Genomic DNA, 14,949 nt, shown 5'->3' with positions numbered 1-14,949 from the left:
CAGCAACCATCTCCAAGGACCCTTGGAGGTAAATAGCTCCAGATTAAGCAAATGTAAGACACATCCAGAGCAGACGTTACCAAGAAGATAAATACAAAAGTATCTTGCTAAATGAAGTCTCTCATCTAACACAGCACCTTGCAAAATGGTAGTTTCTAAAGGTTATGTATCACACCTTCCCTGTTACTGAGGAGAATGCATCATATCCTAGTTTAGTATAGCTGTCCACAGAAAAACTCTGAGAATATACCCCATAAACCACAACAGTTCCATGAACTTGCACATATAGACTTTTTTGGTTTTGGTTTATTTTTTTTTCGCTGGTTTCTGGTACATTATGCAAGGTGTAACTTGCAGGATTTAGCAGTAGGGACTTCCACTTGGCATCTAGTTTCTTTCTGCAAAATATAATCAACTTTATATAAAGGGCTGTATTTCCAAACTGTTCTGCAAAAACCTCTAAAAACAGAACTTAAAGTTTATGATTTTTTTTTTCCTGCTGCAGGTTTCTTTGTCAGGCCCTACCACTCTCCCTGAGAAGCCAAGTTCAGGTGTTTCAAGACTAGCTTGCATGGATGATCAAAAGTAGCTTACTGCTCTACATAGGACAGACACGTTGTTAATATGTACCAAATATTTTGAACACTAATGCTGCTTTGACAATCAGAAGTCTTAGTCTTTTAGACAAAAATCAGTGTTACACTTCACTATTACAGGAGTCAGACCTCATTTTCTTCCTGACACAGCCTTTATCTCCTTCTGTCCTATTTCCAGCTCCCACCTCCTTGCATCAGCCATGGCAGCTGGAAGTTGTTTTGCCGATCCTTACTTACCTCAGTGAGATGATCCAAAACATGGTGCTCTGGTGCCTGCTCAGCCTATTGAGGGATCTGCCAGCACCAGCTAAAGGCAGGGGTAGGGGAATGTTGCCAAGAGAAGCAGCCTCCTCTTTGGATGGTGGTGAACCACCTTATACACTCCTTCATTTCATGAAACTGAAGCTTCTCATTCTTAACCACACAACACAAGCAATCTGGGTAAGATCTTTGCATGGCCGGCTGCCTGCTATTAGATTTTACAGCAACGTAGCAAGAGTGAGGCAGGAGGTTTCCACAGATCAACAAGCTGGACCAGTTCAACTTTCAAGTTGGTGGATACATGGGGAAGGAGACAGGGAAGAGAAAATAAGTAGTTCAGGAGACTACTGCTGATAAACTATGCTGCATCGTGCATTTTGCTAGTTGTGAGAATTACCAATATGTAGCTAAGATGAACAAAAGGGACAGCCAGAATAGATTTACTTCTGGCTTCAGTATTTTCAGACTTACTAATTTTGGTGTCTACAGTCTGCATATAACAGCATAATCTAACTTTCCAAGTCATTATAGAAGAACAAGCTCTGAAAAGGGCAAAAACAATGGTTTTATTAAAACCAAAAGGATCCAGTGCTCCAGCTCTAACATTTTGCCAATAAGCAATTCACACATATAAAAACGGTTTCAAGTGTTTACTCAAATAATTTTACAACTGATGACAGACAAACTGTTTTCATTCCAAAAGATGTAAACATTTGCTTGTGCAAATAAACCTTTAACATGCTATGGCTTCTTACATTCGTCTCTTGCAACACTTTCAGCATCTAAACTCAGCTTCTGCACCACTTAGTTAACATAATTCTACAGCTCTAAAAATAAGTTAAAACTCCCCTCTCATATTAAGATAAAACATTTTATTACTCATAACTGAAAATACTTGGTACCTGCTGCAGAACACAACACTGGATGAAGTTTTAAGACTTTTGAATTCTTGAATAAACTGCACATTTATTTTCCATGTGTTCTAATAATTCTCCAGTGTGTGTGCACACATGGATTATATTTTGACATTTACCTACTAAACAAGTAAAATACGCTCCCAATTTACTCCAACAAAAATAAAAAAAACATTGTCACAAAAGAAACAGAGCTCATATGAGGTCCAACTTAGTAGTATCAAGGCGTGCTACAATACACTTAAAACTAAGAAAGTACATAAATTTAACTAATACTCAGCATCAAAACACTTCCTTTTATATGCCTGTTTAATTTAAGTATTTGACAAACTTTTTGAACTTGATACTTAATCTAAATACTGCACGAACAGTTGTGGGAGAGGCAGCATGTTTTTAGATGCTGAGATAATCAAAACCTGAGATCTAACACAAACATTTGTGTTAGATTATTTACAGATTAACAGATTATTTTTGTTTTATAAGTCAAATTCATTTAGTTGAACTGACCAGCATTTACAGAAGTTTCAGTAAACGAAGAAAACCTCAACTTGAAATAAATTGCTATTTGCACATCTTCACAACTCATTTAAAACAAATGAAATATTACAAATAAAAAGAACTATAAAAAATCATACAAATTTAGATTTTTCCAAAGGTTAACCAAGTTACAAGAACCCATTTGGCCATCACATTTGATCTTATAAGTCTACTGGCTTTGCAGTTGGTAGCAGTTTTACTTCAGATATTGGATTCTTTGGAGAGCCTCTATAACGAACTCTTTCTTTTCCTGAAGCACTCCTTGCAATCACAGATTTTTCTGGGGCATCACCTGGAACACTTATATTTGCATTAATTTTCAAATTGGGTTTAACCATTTCATGATTGGTTAGATCTTCTAGAACAGACTTTGATGGATGAACAGTTGCTTTTTGTTCACGGATTCCAACAGTTCTGACAGAAACACCAGGCTTGTCTGGTGGATTTAATGGCCTGTAACATGATGCTAAGTCTAGCTGCTTATGAGCTACAGAAACTTGGTCACGTGTGCTTTCACTCCTGCGTGGCAAAATCACTGAATTCTTTGAGGGCTTTTCTGTGCAGGGGAACAGGGCAGAATCATAGCTCAAAGATTTAACAAGTGGTGAACCAACACCACTTGATTTAACCGTCTGAGAGCTCACAGATTGTCTGTTAGCCTCCAAAAGGGAATTTATTCTTCTTATAGACTGTCTAACTGGAGTACGTTGAAACTTCAGGGGCGGTTTAGTTTTGCTTGCAGAATTTGGATCATTTAACGAAAGCTGGTTGAACCACTGTATGTGGTCAGAAACCTTCCCATGGTCAGAAACAGTTGATGTTTTAGTTAAAACTCTATCTGAATTTTCAGCTTTTGGGTATTGGTTGCTCATTTCATTTTGTGATTTAGGCAACTGTGAAGTAGGCAGCTGTCCTGCCAAAGAAGGTTTAGCAGTACCCTCTTCCAAATTACAGCACTTTACCATACAGCTTTCAGCTGTTTGTGAGTGTATTGATTCCATTTCCTCTTTTCTTCCAGAGAAATCTGATTTGTGTAAATCATCTTTTGCTGAACTGTTCTCAACAGTAAACTTCTCTTCCTTGGCTAGTACTTGAGGCATAGGAAGTTCTTTTACTTTTTTTATATCCGTGTTTGGGACCTGAAGTTCAATCTCAATAGAAGTTTTGAAGTTTCTTTTCTCCAAAATGTCAATTTCCTCTTTTTTTGATTGCTGCTTATCAGCTGCAGAAGATGGATTAAATTGGTGCAACAGCTCTCTGGATTTTACATTTGCTAGATTTTCAGAAACTTCTTCCACTAACAATTCTTTTGCTGAACTGTGCCCTGAGGGACATGGAGTTTCATTTAATATCTCACTTGCTACAGCTGAGAGGGGCGATTTCTTATCACCCATCAAATTGTGAAGAATACTCTCAGATGCAGAGAAGGCTTGCTTAACTTTCAGTAATGTTTCTGTAGTTGAATTATTTTCATCTTCACAAAGCACAAGTTCCAAGTTGTCTTGTTTGCTTACAGTTGCAGATTTGAATTCATCTGGAATAACTGGAGGCTTTCCCAATATCAAAACAGAGTCTGAAGAGTTGACTCCCATTTCAGAGTGTCCAGGCAGTATTTGCTCATTCTTGCTGATCACCTGAGAATCCGGAAGAGCGGGACTATTCCATGACATTCGGTGAACTACTTTATTGTGACATTTTGGAGTTAGCAAGTTTTCTTCTGACTTGCTTACATTCCTTGAACCTTAAAATAAATACCACAGTGTTTAGGAATTATTTATTATGATTTTAATAACTACAGACAAAATTCTTACTAAAAATAATTATCAAAGCAGCACTGAATTTAAAGATGCCATTATGCTGTTAAACTTCAGAAATGTGAAAAAAGGTTGTATTTTAAGTGAATCTCCTCTTGTTTAACTAAGAGAGCTACTAAAATACACTAGAAACACAAGTTTGTTCTAAACCAATTCTTTTTTCCAAGAAGCCATTGACATACAAGTGACTTTTGACTTAGCTAGAAGCATACTTTTAATCCAATTGCTTTTATACTTTTATCCATAAAGTTGCTTTTGCAAAGTAAAAATAGTTGTCCCCACCTAATATACTTAGACAATCACCTTTCTTAGGGAATTTTTCATTGACATATGGGCTGAAGAGTACATCTCTTCTTGCACATTCAGCTCTGTCTTCCAAACCTTGCTGACTTGCAAGACGCCGTCCAATATTTTCTGATCTATTGCCAGCTGCACATCCTGATACAATATTCTTGAACAAACAAAAAGTGTTAATTGTTTTTTATAAACTTGTAATTTGGAATCTCATTTACAGAGGCTACACAAATCAGCCACAGCAGCCTTTTCTTGGCCATACTTGCTCTCTGCAGACACAGGTGGGGAACAGCCTCCCTGCAGCCAGGCAGACTCAATCACGCTGTGTACTGAGTGACTCTGAGCACAGGCTCTGCCAGGTCAGACACTCAGGAACTCTGAGACTCACTGACCACAAATGTGGTGGGTTGATCCCAACAAGCAGGCAAGCTCCCATACAGCCACATGCTCACTTTCCAAAAGGAAAAGGGACACACAAACGCCACAGACGAAAAATCCCAAACCCACACAGGATGCAAAGGTCATCACTTACAACAGTCAGGCCAGTTCTCAGCAAGCCTCGGAGCAGTGGCTCAGGTCAGCTGCTCCCTCCCTCATGTCTTGCCCCATGCCAGCCAAACACAGTACAAGCTGATCTGTTACTGCTATGCAAATAAACCTCCAGCTTCTGGTACTTGACAGCAAGCAGGTTCAGTTAACACCTCCATTACAAAATACATCCTTCCTGCTCCTGAAAAGCAGCGCCCCAAACTTTGAATTAAAAACTACAGTCTAATGAGAGGACTGGGTGCTTACCATTTCTCTGTTGCTTTTCCCCAAACCAAATTTCAAGCGTAAAGACCTACGAACCATTTCTTTTCGGCTTATCTTTGGAGAAAAACAACCTGTCTTTCCTGATTCAGCCCTGGAAGGACACAAGGGAAAAAGGGACAAACTCTTTAGGAGGACAATGAAAACATCCTGACATTTATTTACAGTTATTTCCTTCAGTTTTACTTATTTTACTGCCTTCTTGCCCACATTTCTTTAATAGGCACAGAAAGCTACAATACCACATCTTATTTTATTTTGAGCTCAATTTCGTAACATCAGAAAATCTGATGGTTTTAAGATTACTGTAAGATTACTATAAAAATTTACCAAAACCAATCATTTCAAGGGATCTAGACACATCTTTCCAATTTATCTTTAGGTTTTAAGAGTTAATTACCTGTATAGTTTTTTGCTTGCAAGTCTTTTACTTCTTCTATTCCCCGTACTGGACAAATGATTTTCACCCACAGTTGAAGGAGATAGTGAGGTTTGTGATGACTCAAGACACACACAAGGACTTGCTTCAAACTGAACTACAGGGACAAAATTGTGTTTATATGAACTTAAAATAGTCACATTTTTTTCAGATAAAGGCTTACAAGGTCAAACATTAAAGAACAGGTTTTTAAACAGCACAATTTTTTTTGCTCCTTTTGTAGAGTGCTGACTTGAAATTACTTTGATTTCCACCTTAAAATTCAACAAAGCTGTTGCTTGTAGCATCCATAAAAGTGTCTGGAATGCAATTAATTGCATGCTACAGATATCACTACTTCAAATAAGTTTCCACACTTATCAAAATTCAACAAAGCTGTTGCTTGTAGCATCCATAAAAGTGTCTGGAATGCAATTAATTGCATGCTACAGATATCACTACTTCAAATAAGTTTCCACACTGTTATCATCAGATCAATTCCTCAAATTTAAGAGCTCAAGAAGAAAAATTAGATATAGTCTCGTAATTATTTGCAGTGTGCCTTTTTTTTTTTACACACCTAGCAAGAACAGGTAAAGCAACAATGAAGAACAGAGTTGTTTTTTTCTACTACTGGACATTTTATGAAACACATGCATCACTGCTATCTTTATAAATGTTATTGCTTTTGTTTGCTTATCCATAGAAATAAGAATTTCATGGAGAACATGAAATGGTTTAATAAGAAAAGCACTAAGTTTTATAACAGTCATTTGAGGGGAAAAAAACCCAAGCAAAACAACCAATCTAGAAATATCCTTCCTTTCTAACTTCAGTTGGAAGCACATTAAAGAATGAAACAAAAATAAACAGGATTCTCAGAATAGCCTGATGGTTAGAAGCACTCTAGTAGAATAAAGTGGTACTAAAGCATTGTCAAACAAAAGAAAAATGTTCTCTAGAGTTTTGAGATGTGATATCTAGAGGAAAAACAAGACGTGACAGGACACAAGAAAGAAGCTTTATAAAAGCAACAATTACATTTCTCATAGTGCTAGGATCAGCTATTTAAGCATTTAGGAGACCTTGAAGCTACAACTTTCAAAAGCTTGGAAGCACAGGCAGTTTTCATGGATTTGTGTGCCAAGAAAGAAACAGAAGTATAACCTGAGTGATCATAGAGAGTAAAAAAGGTAAAAGGACATCGGGATTGCAAGTATGAGAGATTAACAGAACAAAAAAACGAGCAAGAGAATTTGGCTTTTGCTCAATCCATGCAACATGAATTACCAATGAACATGAACATACACTATTTACCAAGATGGGGAAGTAGTGCAAGGAACTACATTGCTCATTCAGCAATGAGCATCAATGATTGTCTAACAAGAACAAATGGCTCCACTCTTAAGAGCCACCAACAATCACTTCAAACAGCAAAGAAAAAGTAATGGCACTGTACCTGATGCTGGTGTTGAGCTGCTGTTAAATATGCTACTAGGCAAAAACTCAAAGGCAAAATTATGCTTAAAAGAGCGTCTCTTCTTGCTGGACAAGCCCTGAGAGCAATCAGTTGGAAGTTTCCGCTTGGTACTTGGAGTAAGAACCACCGGAGTCACCGATGAAAGGACTGAAATTAAGAAAATCAAGATTGCAGTAATAGCTTAAAAGTTGGAGAGTTTAGTAAATTGTTGTTTTGTTTTTTTTTAACACTGAAAAAAATTTGTTGCAAAAGCTTAGCCAAAGTGCATGCATTTTGAACATGCAAAGCAACCAGTATAGCTTAGGGTTTGATTTTTTATTTTGTTGGGTTTTTTGAAAGTTTAGACTACCAGAAAGGAAAATCCAAACCCACAGATCAATAAAAAATATAGGTATTAGGAAGAGGTAAATGTATAGTCATCATATAGAGACAGTAAGTGTGAAAGAATTTTAGTCCTGGCACATTCATTCCAAGGATGATAAAATGCTGCACTACTGCACTGAAGCCTTAGTGGTTCATTAGCTAAAAAGCACAAGTTTGATTGGGTAATCCCCACAGAGCTAAACCACACAGCCCGCTACTGCAATGATTGTAGCTGCTGCAAGAATTACAGTAAATGCAGTATCCTCAATAAATATGTATCTATATTCTATTGCAAACAATTTAAATTTAATCACTTGCCTTCAACTAGGTTCTAATTCTTCAGTTAAAAATATTATTGAATATAGTTATCAAATCCATATACATATATGCAGAAGATACTGCATGGGCTTTACTCAGTACAAATACACCAGTACCTACCGCTTCTGTCTTGTTGAGGTGTAGTGGAGGGTGTTCTGTTAGATTTAAATTTATTCAATGCTCCACTAACAATATCTGAAATGCAAGACACACCGAGCAATCAAATTTAAATGTGAAGCCTGTCTTGCTCTACTTTCAATTCACATTTAACTAGTTTTCTTTTTTTTTTTTCCAGGGAGAAAGAAAATAAATTGGCTTAAATAGTTGTTTTATGTACAGAATATCATAACCCAGATCTTCACACCAACATAGTTTTTATTGCTTTCACAACAGGTGAAAAATCTATTTTCTTTAAAATAAAAATTATTAAAAAAAAGAAGCCAAACAAACAAACAGAGCAGAGAAGTACAATACACAAAAAAACCCCATGTCATGGCATGGCATGACATACAGTCATACAGTCTTAAGTACTGTCAGGTTACAGGAGCTAAATAAATACCTACGGTTTTACAGCAATACATAAAAGATCCCTTTGCAGTGGATTTGAATTAAGTCAAGCATACATGTTCACAGTATTTCCTCTAAGAGTGCAGAACTGAGAACGAACCATTTGACTGCCCATATGTGGCAAAAAACCCCAACTCAACCCTGCTGAAAACTGAAAAAAACCTCACCCAATATCCCAGATCCACGATACCAGAACAGAGAGTATCCACTAATACCCAACTGATATTTACACTTCAAAACACAAATTAGCTACTCTTAATTCAAATCACACTTGCCATTTGCATCCCTGCTTTTTTCATCACCTGACTTCTCAAAGTATATATTAAAGTACCATTTCAAAGTTAGCAACAATAAACAAACAAACCCTTTAGCCTTCTGCAACAGGATCTGAAGCTGACTCACCAAAAAGCCAGAATGTTAATTTGGCTATACAAATCCAAAATAGCTTCTTCAGCAAACAGACTAGAAAACTCTGAGTAAATATACAATAATGTGATTATTGAAGTCTTATACAGATTTTTCAAATCAAACCCAACTAGTTCTGAAGACATCTGCTCTGCTTGTGGAGGAAGCAAGTGCTTAGGGTCAGACTACCTGAAATCTCAATTCTGTTTTTGGTTTTGAAAGTTTCACAAAACATACCTACCCCCAACACTTCGGTGCCTCCTCCTCTTACATTCACTGGGAGATTCATTTTCACTATCTTCATGGCCCCACAGTGAAGGAGTAGATTGAAAGACATCAACACCCAACATTGAAGGAATCTTTTCCAAGATAAATTCTGGTACTTGTCCTGGAATAGTTAAGAAATCATTTTTTTTAATGATTCTTAAAAGTTGAAAAGAAAAGCTGTACACAGGTTGGTGCATTGAGACACGCTGATCAGCCTTTATCATCTTACCTATTTCTGCCGCATGGTCAATAAGTGTTTCCACAACAGCAGCTTGCAAGCGAATTTTTTTTTCTGTACTAGTGGACATCTTTTCATTTTCATTCGAGTGCAAGAGGTTGGGAGCAAAAATCACTGCCAGATTACTGCTATCCATTCTGTTTTCATTGGATCTTAACAAGAAAAGGCTTTTTAAATTCAAATTATCAGATAATATAAACAGTGGAGAAACAAAAGACCAAATAAGACAAATACAGTTAAAAGAATAAAAACGGACTCATTCACTGGAGTGCTTACATAAGATTAATGTACAGATTTATGCATTCCAAGCCAGATAATTGCACAACTCTGTTACTGAAATCAAGAAGTTATAGATCCCCCTCAATTATAGGGAATGCAAGGTATCAAATTATGGTAATTCTGCTGAACAAAGTTTGAATAAAATCAAGTCTCCAATTAATTAAGTTTTCATAAAGAAAACCATTTATGAAATAAGACTATGACTGAATTTAGTGAATATCTGCAGGTATGAAAGTTTAAAATGGCAAAGCACTCACAGAGAGTTACAGCACTTGCCTGGACAGAGAAGCAGTTAAGGGAATTCAGAGCCTTTTACAAACACACCCTTTACACTGACCTTAAGGACACAGTTCTCAGAAAGTTGAAAAAGTATCTCAAAGCTGCAATTGTCCTGTCAGCCATCAAACACGACAGCAACACTGTTGCAGTTTTCTTCTCATCTCCAAGCTGCTGAGCTTTGAACAGGCCTTCCTGCAGGTGAGGTGGCAGGATGGGTTCTGGCAGCTCTCTAAAGAACTGCTTGAGAAGCCCTGCAACATCACATGGCAGTGCAGCTGAGAGGCAGTTTTCACCTTGATCCAGTTTGCTCTGAAATTTTTCATAAGAAACACAATTTAAAGTCTTCAACATATTGTCAGATTTCTAAATTTAGGTAGTAATGCTCTAGCCCATGTCACAACAGTCATATCTTCCCCATTGTTAGTTTCAGCCTTGTCATGTTTTAGTCAACTACATTATCAACAATGAGACACAGGCAAGGTTGTCAGACCATGTGTATTAATTTAGACTTCCCATCTTCCCTCCACCAGGAGAGCACTGCTAAACAAATAACCTCATAGCATCCAGTGTGCACAATTGCTAATGAGTTTGTTCAGTCCTAAACTATTCTTACCTGGAAGACAAAACATTTAAAAGAAAAAAAAAGGGGAAGCCTGTCAGCTTCTGGACTAGATCTCCTCTCATTTCTAAAGCAGGCAATGTTACCAATCTACTTCCAGTATTAAAACTCAAATATGACTGAAGAGAGTCCAAAAATTAAAACATGCCCAAGTGAAAATGCAGGAAAAAAAGAGCAGCTTTAGAGAATACCTTTAAAGCTTTTAAGCGAACAAGAGATCCAGACTTTCTGAAGAGTCCCTCAGTATGAACATGTTCTTCCAAATATCCACATGAATCAACAAGAAAGCTGAGAAAAGAACAGTAACAGTTCTGGTGCTCAGAATAAAGCTTGGGTTTTTCCACAAAAACTATTTCATCATTTTTTGTAAAACTTAGTATATAGAATAATTTCCCCAATGACAAGAGTATAAAGAAATACAGCTGAACAAGAGCTCTGAGTTCCCTGCCTGACTTCTGCATCCCTCCTTTTCCATCGAGAACTATTCTTATAATCCCCAGAAGCTCTAGCAGGCGTGGAACAAATATTACATTGCTTCTTCTGACAAGGGTTCAATATCATAAGGAGATCAAAGTAAGAACAAAATCTAAAAATACATTGTTAATTTACCTGGGAATATAACCATATTCTGGCACAAGTGATTGTGGCAACGCATGAAAAGATATTCCAAAGATTTTACCCTGAAATACAAAATTCAAATCATGTCATTCGAAAGTTGATATAATTATCAACCACATGTTACAAAGAAGCACACATTCCACAAATAGACATAAGGGTAGTTAAGACAAAACACAAATTCCTTCAGGTAAGACAGATAAGAGGTATTGTCTGGAAAAGCTCTGTCATCTCCAGAGATCTAAAACTGATTCTAGTGGCAAGTAACACCCCAGATGATTGTGAAAGAGTAGAAAGCTTTTCTGCAGTATGTTTTACACTTCTTATTTTACAATACATTAGTTTTCTTATAAGACTCACAAATCAGTAAGGACATTAACCAGATTGTTTGAATCTCATCTTAGTTTTTCAAATTGACTATATCCTATTTTTCTTTAAAATCAACACAAGACAATTGAAATAACTTTTTTTAAAAATTTCCTTCATCTCACTCAAGATTGCTCTTTTAAAAAGTATTCAACTCAACAGAACAATCTAGACAACTGTTCTGAACCTCATATTTAGCACTTGTTCTTAAAAATCTGATCTCTACTGCCTTACAGCAAGACATTAGAGTATGTTACATATTAGAAAATGAGTAAATCTCATCAGTCATTACTACTGCTGTTCACCCACTGCATCAACAACTTCTACTTTATTTTTTTTATATTCATGTTTACACAACAGGCAAGCCAGTCTCTCTCCCAACCACAAAAGGACTGGGATTATGCCCAACTTGTTCTTAGAGCTGAATGCAAACTTTAGTCACTCATAGCTGAAATTCAACTGCTGCCCATGTTAGGAAAACAGTTAATCAGTAACTAACCCATTGGACCCAATCTAATCTGTCCTACAGAAAACAAACATCACAGAGTCAGAAAGAGAAGCAACACATCTGTCATTGTGTTCCAGGCTGCTACCAAAGCTACAGAAAGAAAATTAACTCCAAGAGAATGTTTTTTTCTGTATGTACAAGATTACATACTAGAAAATTCCAGTAGTTTGGAATATGACATTTAGAATTCCTAACTGATATACTCGCTTCACTAAGTTTTGTTTGAAGTATCAGAAGTTGTGATTTAATTTCTTCTGAATAAATAATAAAGCTAATAAAATTATGTCTGTTCCCTTGTAAGAGAAATAAGACATCCCTTGGCAAAACAAATGTTATTCTGTAGCTTTCCCTACCTTGCTCAGCAGTTAAGTACACGTTTTCTTCCTTGCATACAATTTAAGCACAGACAGCAACAAACACATCTTTTATCAGGACGTACATCTATTGCTCACAGTTCTTATAATCTTCCCTTCAAATGGAAAATGAAAGAGAAGTCTAGAACCATGTTTGATACTGACAAGGGGAAAACTAATTCTACCTTGCTCAGCAGTTAAGTACACGTTTTCTTCCTTGCATACAATTTAAGCACAGAGCAACAAACACATCTTTTATCAGGACGTACATCTATTGCTCACAGTTCTTATTATCTTCCCTTCAAATTGAAAATGAAAGAAAAGGTCTAGAACCATGTTTGACACTGACAAGGGGAAGAAAACTAATTAACTTTACCCTTGCTTTCTCCCTTTCCAAACAACCCAACTCAAGCACATCTTCCCAACTTCTTTAGTTTATATTGACCAAGGATTACTGCAGCAGCATGTAATGTCTTCTCAGCCTTACAGAAAGCTCAGTCTGAGGATGTTCAGCTCCGTGCCACACCAGCTGCACAGAGATCTTGTTTAGAACTTGACCATGGTCCACACTTCATAAATCAGTCTACCAGAGAACCAATATTCTCTAATGGATCTCAGGGCTGGCATCCATTATTATACGTCAGTTTTAATAACAGTCCTAAGACAGAAAACACTTCTTTCCTTCATCAAATTCAAAACAGATATTCAAGGCAATGGGAAAGATTTCATTCCTGGACCACTGGCAAATCAAAGGAAGAGCTGTCTGTGCCAAAATACTTAGTCATGCCTAATACTAAGAAACTATGCAAATAAAGTCCTTCAAAAAAGAAACCCAAAATCTAAGAAATCACGTAAAAGACACGCAGCTTTTAGAAACAACACCGTAGCTATATCCCGAGAAATAACGCAATTACTAAGATTTTAATTCCGCAGTGAGTGACATCAATCACGGTGAAGCACGAAAAGCACGGACCAGAGGCGAGTTTGAGCGGCCAGCAAGCCCCGGACAAAAGGGAACACATTTCCTCCTCCCTCGGGCCTGCCAAACTGCCGGGGGCGGGCGCCCAGCGCCACTGCCCGCCCGGATCACAACACGGCTGTGCAATGCCCCCCTGGAGCACTTGCACGCTGCAGGAAAGGGGAGAAAAAAGAAAGAACAGCTCTTTTCCCATCACAGGAGGTGACCGGTGCCTGTTAGGGGCTGGCAGGAGCCGCTGCACTACGGGAACGGCGCTGCTGCCGGCCCCAGCGCTCCCGGCGCAGGACGGGCCGCTGGACCCGTGCGAGCCCGGCTCTGCCCCGCCAGGAAGCGGAGCCCTCCGAGCTCCCCCGCCCCGCTCACCTCCGCCGCTGCAGCGCTCGGTGCCTTGGCCGCCGCCAGGCAGCTCCCGCTCTTCACCTTGATCCCGTACGAAGCCCGGAGCTCCTCCAGCACCGCCAGCCGCACCAGCCTCCGCCTCTGCTCCGCCATCCCTGCGCCCCCCGCCTGCCCCCGCCTCTGCCCCGCCCGGCCCCGCCGCCCCTCAGAGCCCGCCGGGCGCCATGGCGGCCGCGCTCCCCGCCCGGCTCAAACCCGGCGCGCGGCCCCGCCCGCGCCTCTCATTGGGCCGCTCGCCGTTCGAAATCAGGCCCCGGCCGCCCAACGGCCACGCGGGGCTGCCCGCCGCGCCTGCCTCCGTGCGCCGCCTCAGAGCCTGCACAGCCGCGAGCCCGCGCGCCGCTCGCAGGCGATCGCGCTGGATGCCTAAGGGCCGGCGGGGCGGAACGGTGAGAGCGCCCTCAGCGCTCCGTACGTAACACCTGCCTCGGCCCTTCGTACACACATCTCCTTCAGCCCGCCGTCCCCGTGTCTGCCTTAGCTCTGCCTCCCCACGTCCCCCTCATCCCAGACACGTGCCCGCCCCTTGCCCCCACGGGTGTCCGGCGGTGCCGAGTTTGGGGGTGTTTCAGTTGGTTGGTCACTTGGAAACAAGTGTCTCTTTCTCCAAAAATAAGCTTCAAATAAAAACAGCTGCCCACGGCAGTTTTGGGGGTAAACTGGACTCTTCCACCCTATCTCATGGCCAGGGAATGTCAAGTATCAGCACGGAGAAAATGTCGAGGTTCTTCCCGTCTGCTTCCGTCATTGTCATTGCTTTCCTCTGCATTATGTGCAGGTCTGCCCAAGATGATCCATTACTTCCATCATTTTCTGCTGACAAAGCCACACTCCGCAATCTAAGTGACACTTGAACCATTAGCACCAAGTGTGGCTTGTACTTTCTAAATTTGGGTTCCCCTGCCCATTCCGTACACTGAACTCAGGCTCCTGCAGCAGAGTCATTCTGGGCTTTGCACCCTGTTATTATAGCAAGAACTGCTTCCTTTTTTCCTTGGTGTTTTTGATTTGGTTTTTTGGGGGGTTTTGTTTGTTTGTTTTTTGTGTTTTTTTTCCTATTCCGAAGTAACTCTTCAAGTGCCAACAGCACTACAGTTAACCAAATGCAGTCTTTCTGTGTAGACAGAAAAAAGCACTGTACCAAAAATAAGCTTTCCATCTTTTCCTTTACTAGCGTTCTGTTACTAATGCTTACTTCTCTTCACTTCACTGAAAGACTAAGATTACCACAAAGCTTAGATACAGAATGATAACAAGCTCGTTACAGTGC

At 39.4% G+C, this 14,949-nt stretch overlaps 1 protein-coding gene across 3 annotated transcripts in view; it reads right to left on the bottom strand.

The window, feature by feature from the left end:
* The window catches only part of LOC120500414 (neuroendocrine protein 7B2-like), a 44,054-nt gene extending 30,209 nt beyond the window's left edge, over window positions 1-13,845 (bottom strand). Inside the window, exons 1-12 of one of the 3 annotated variants that reach the window (XM_039705281.1) lie at window positions 13,644-13,845; window positions 11,069-11,139; window positions 10,651-10,747; window positions 9,899-10,149; window positions 9,274-9,434; window positions 9,019-9,165; window positions 7,926-8,000; window positions 7,104-7,271; window positions 5,627-5,762; window positions 5,212-5,320; window positions 4,426-4,573; window positions 1,403-4,049 (exon numbers count right to left, since the gene is read on the bottom strand). In XM_039705281.1, the coding sequence (XP_039561215.1) occupies window positions 2,470-4,049; window positions 4,426-4,573; window positions 5,212-5,320; window positions 5,627-5,762; window positions 7,104-7,271; window positions 7,926-8,000; window positions 9,019-9,165; window positions 9,274-9,434; window positions 9,899-10,149; window positions 10,651-10,747; window positions 11,069-11,139; window positions 13,644-13,772 (3,072 nt within the window). In that variant the 5' untranslated portion in view covers window positions 13,773-13,845 and the 3' untranslated portion in view covers window positions 1,403-2,469. Of the gene's footprint in view, window positions 4,050-4,425; window positions 4,574-5,211; window positions 5,321-5,626; window positions 5,763-7,103; window positions 7,272-7,925; window positions 8,001-9,018; window positions 9,166-9,273; window positions 9,435-9,898; window positions 10,150-10,650; window positions 10,748-11,068; window positions 11,140-13,274; window positions 13,361-13,643 lie in introns of those variants that run through there. The other 2 variants (XM_039705283.1, XM_039705282.1) reach the window with 2 other exon arrangements.
* Window positions 13,846-14,949: the final 1,104 nt, after the last annotated feature.

Source organism: Passer montanus, unplaced genomic scaffold, assembly GCF_014805655.1.
Source record: "Passer montanus isolate IOZ18808 unplaced genomic scaffold, ASM1480565v1 scaffold18, whole genome shotgun sequence".
Taxonomy (NCBI): Eukaryota; Metazoa; Chordata; class Aves; order Passeriformes; family Passeridae; genus Passer; species Passer montanus.
This window is presented reverse-complemented; position numbering and strand designations above follow the sequence as displayed.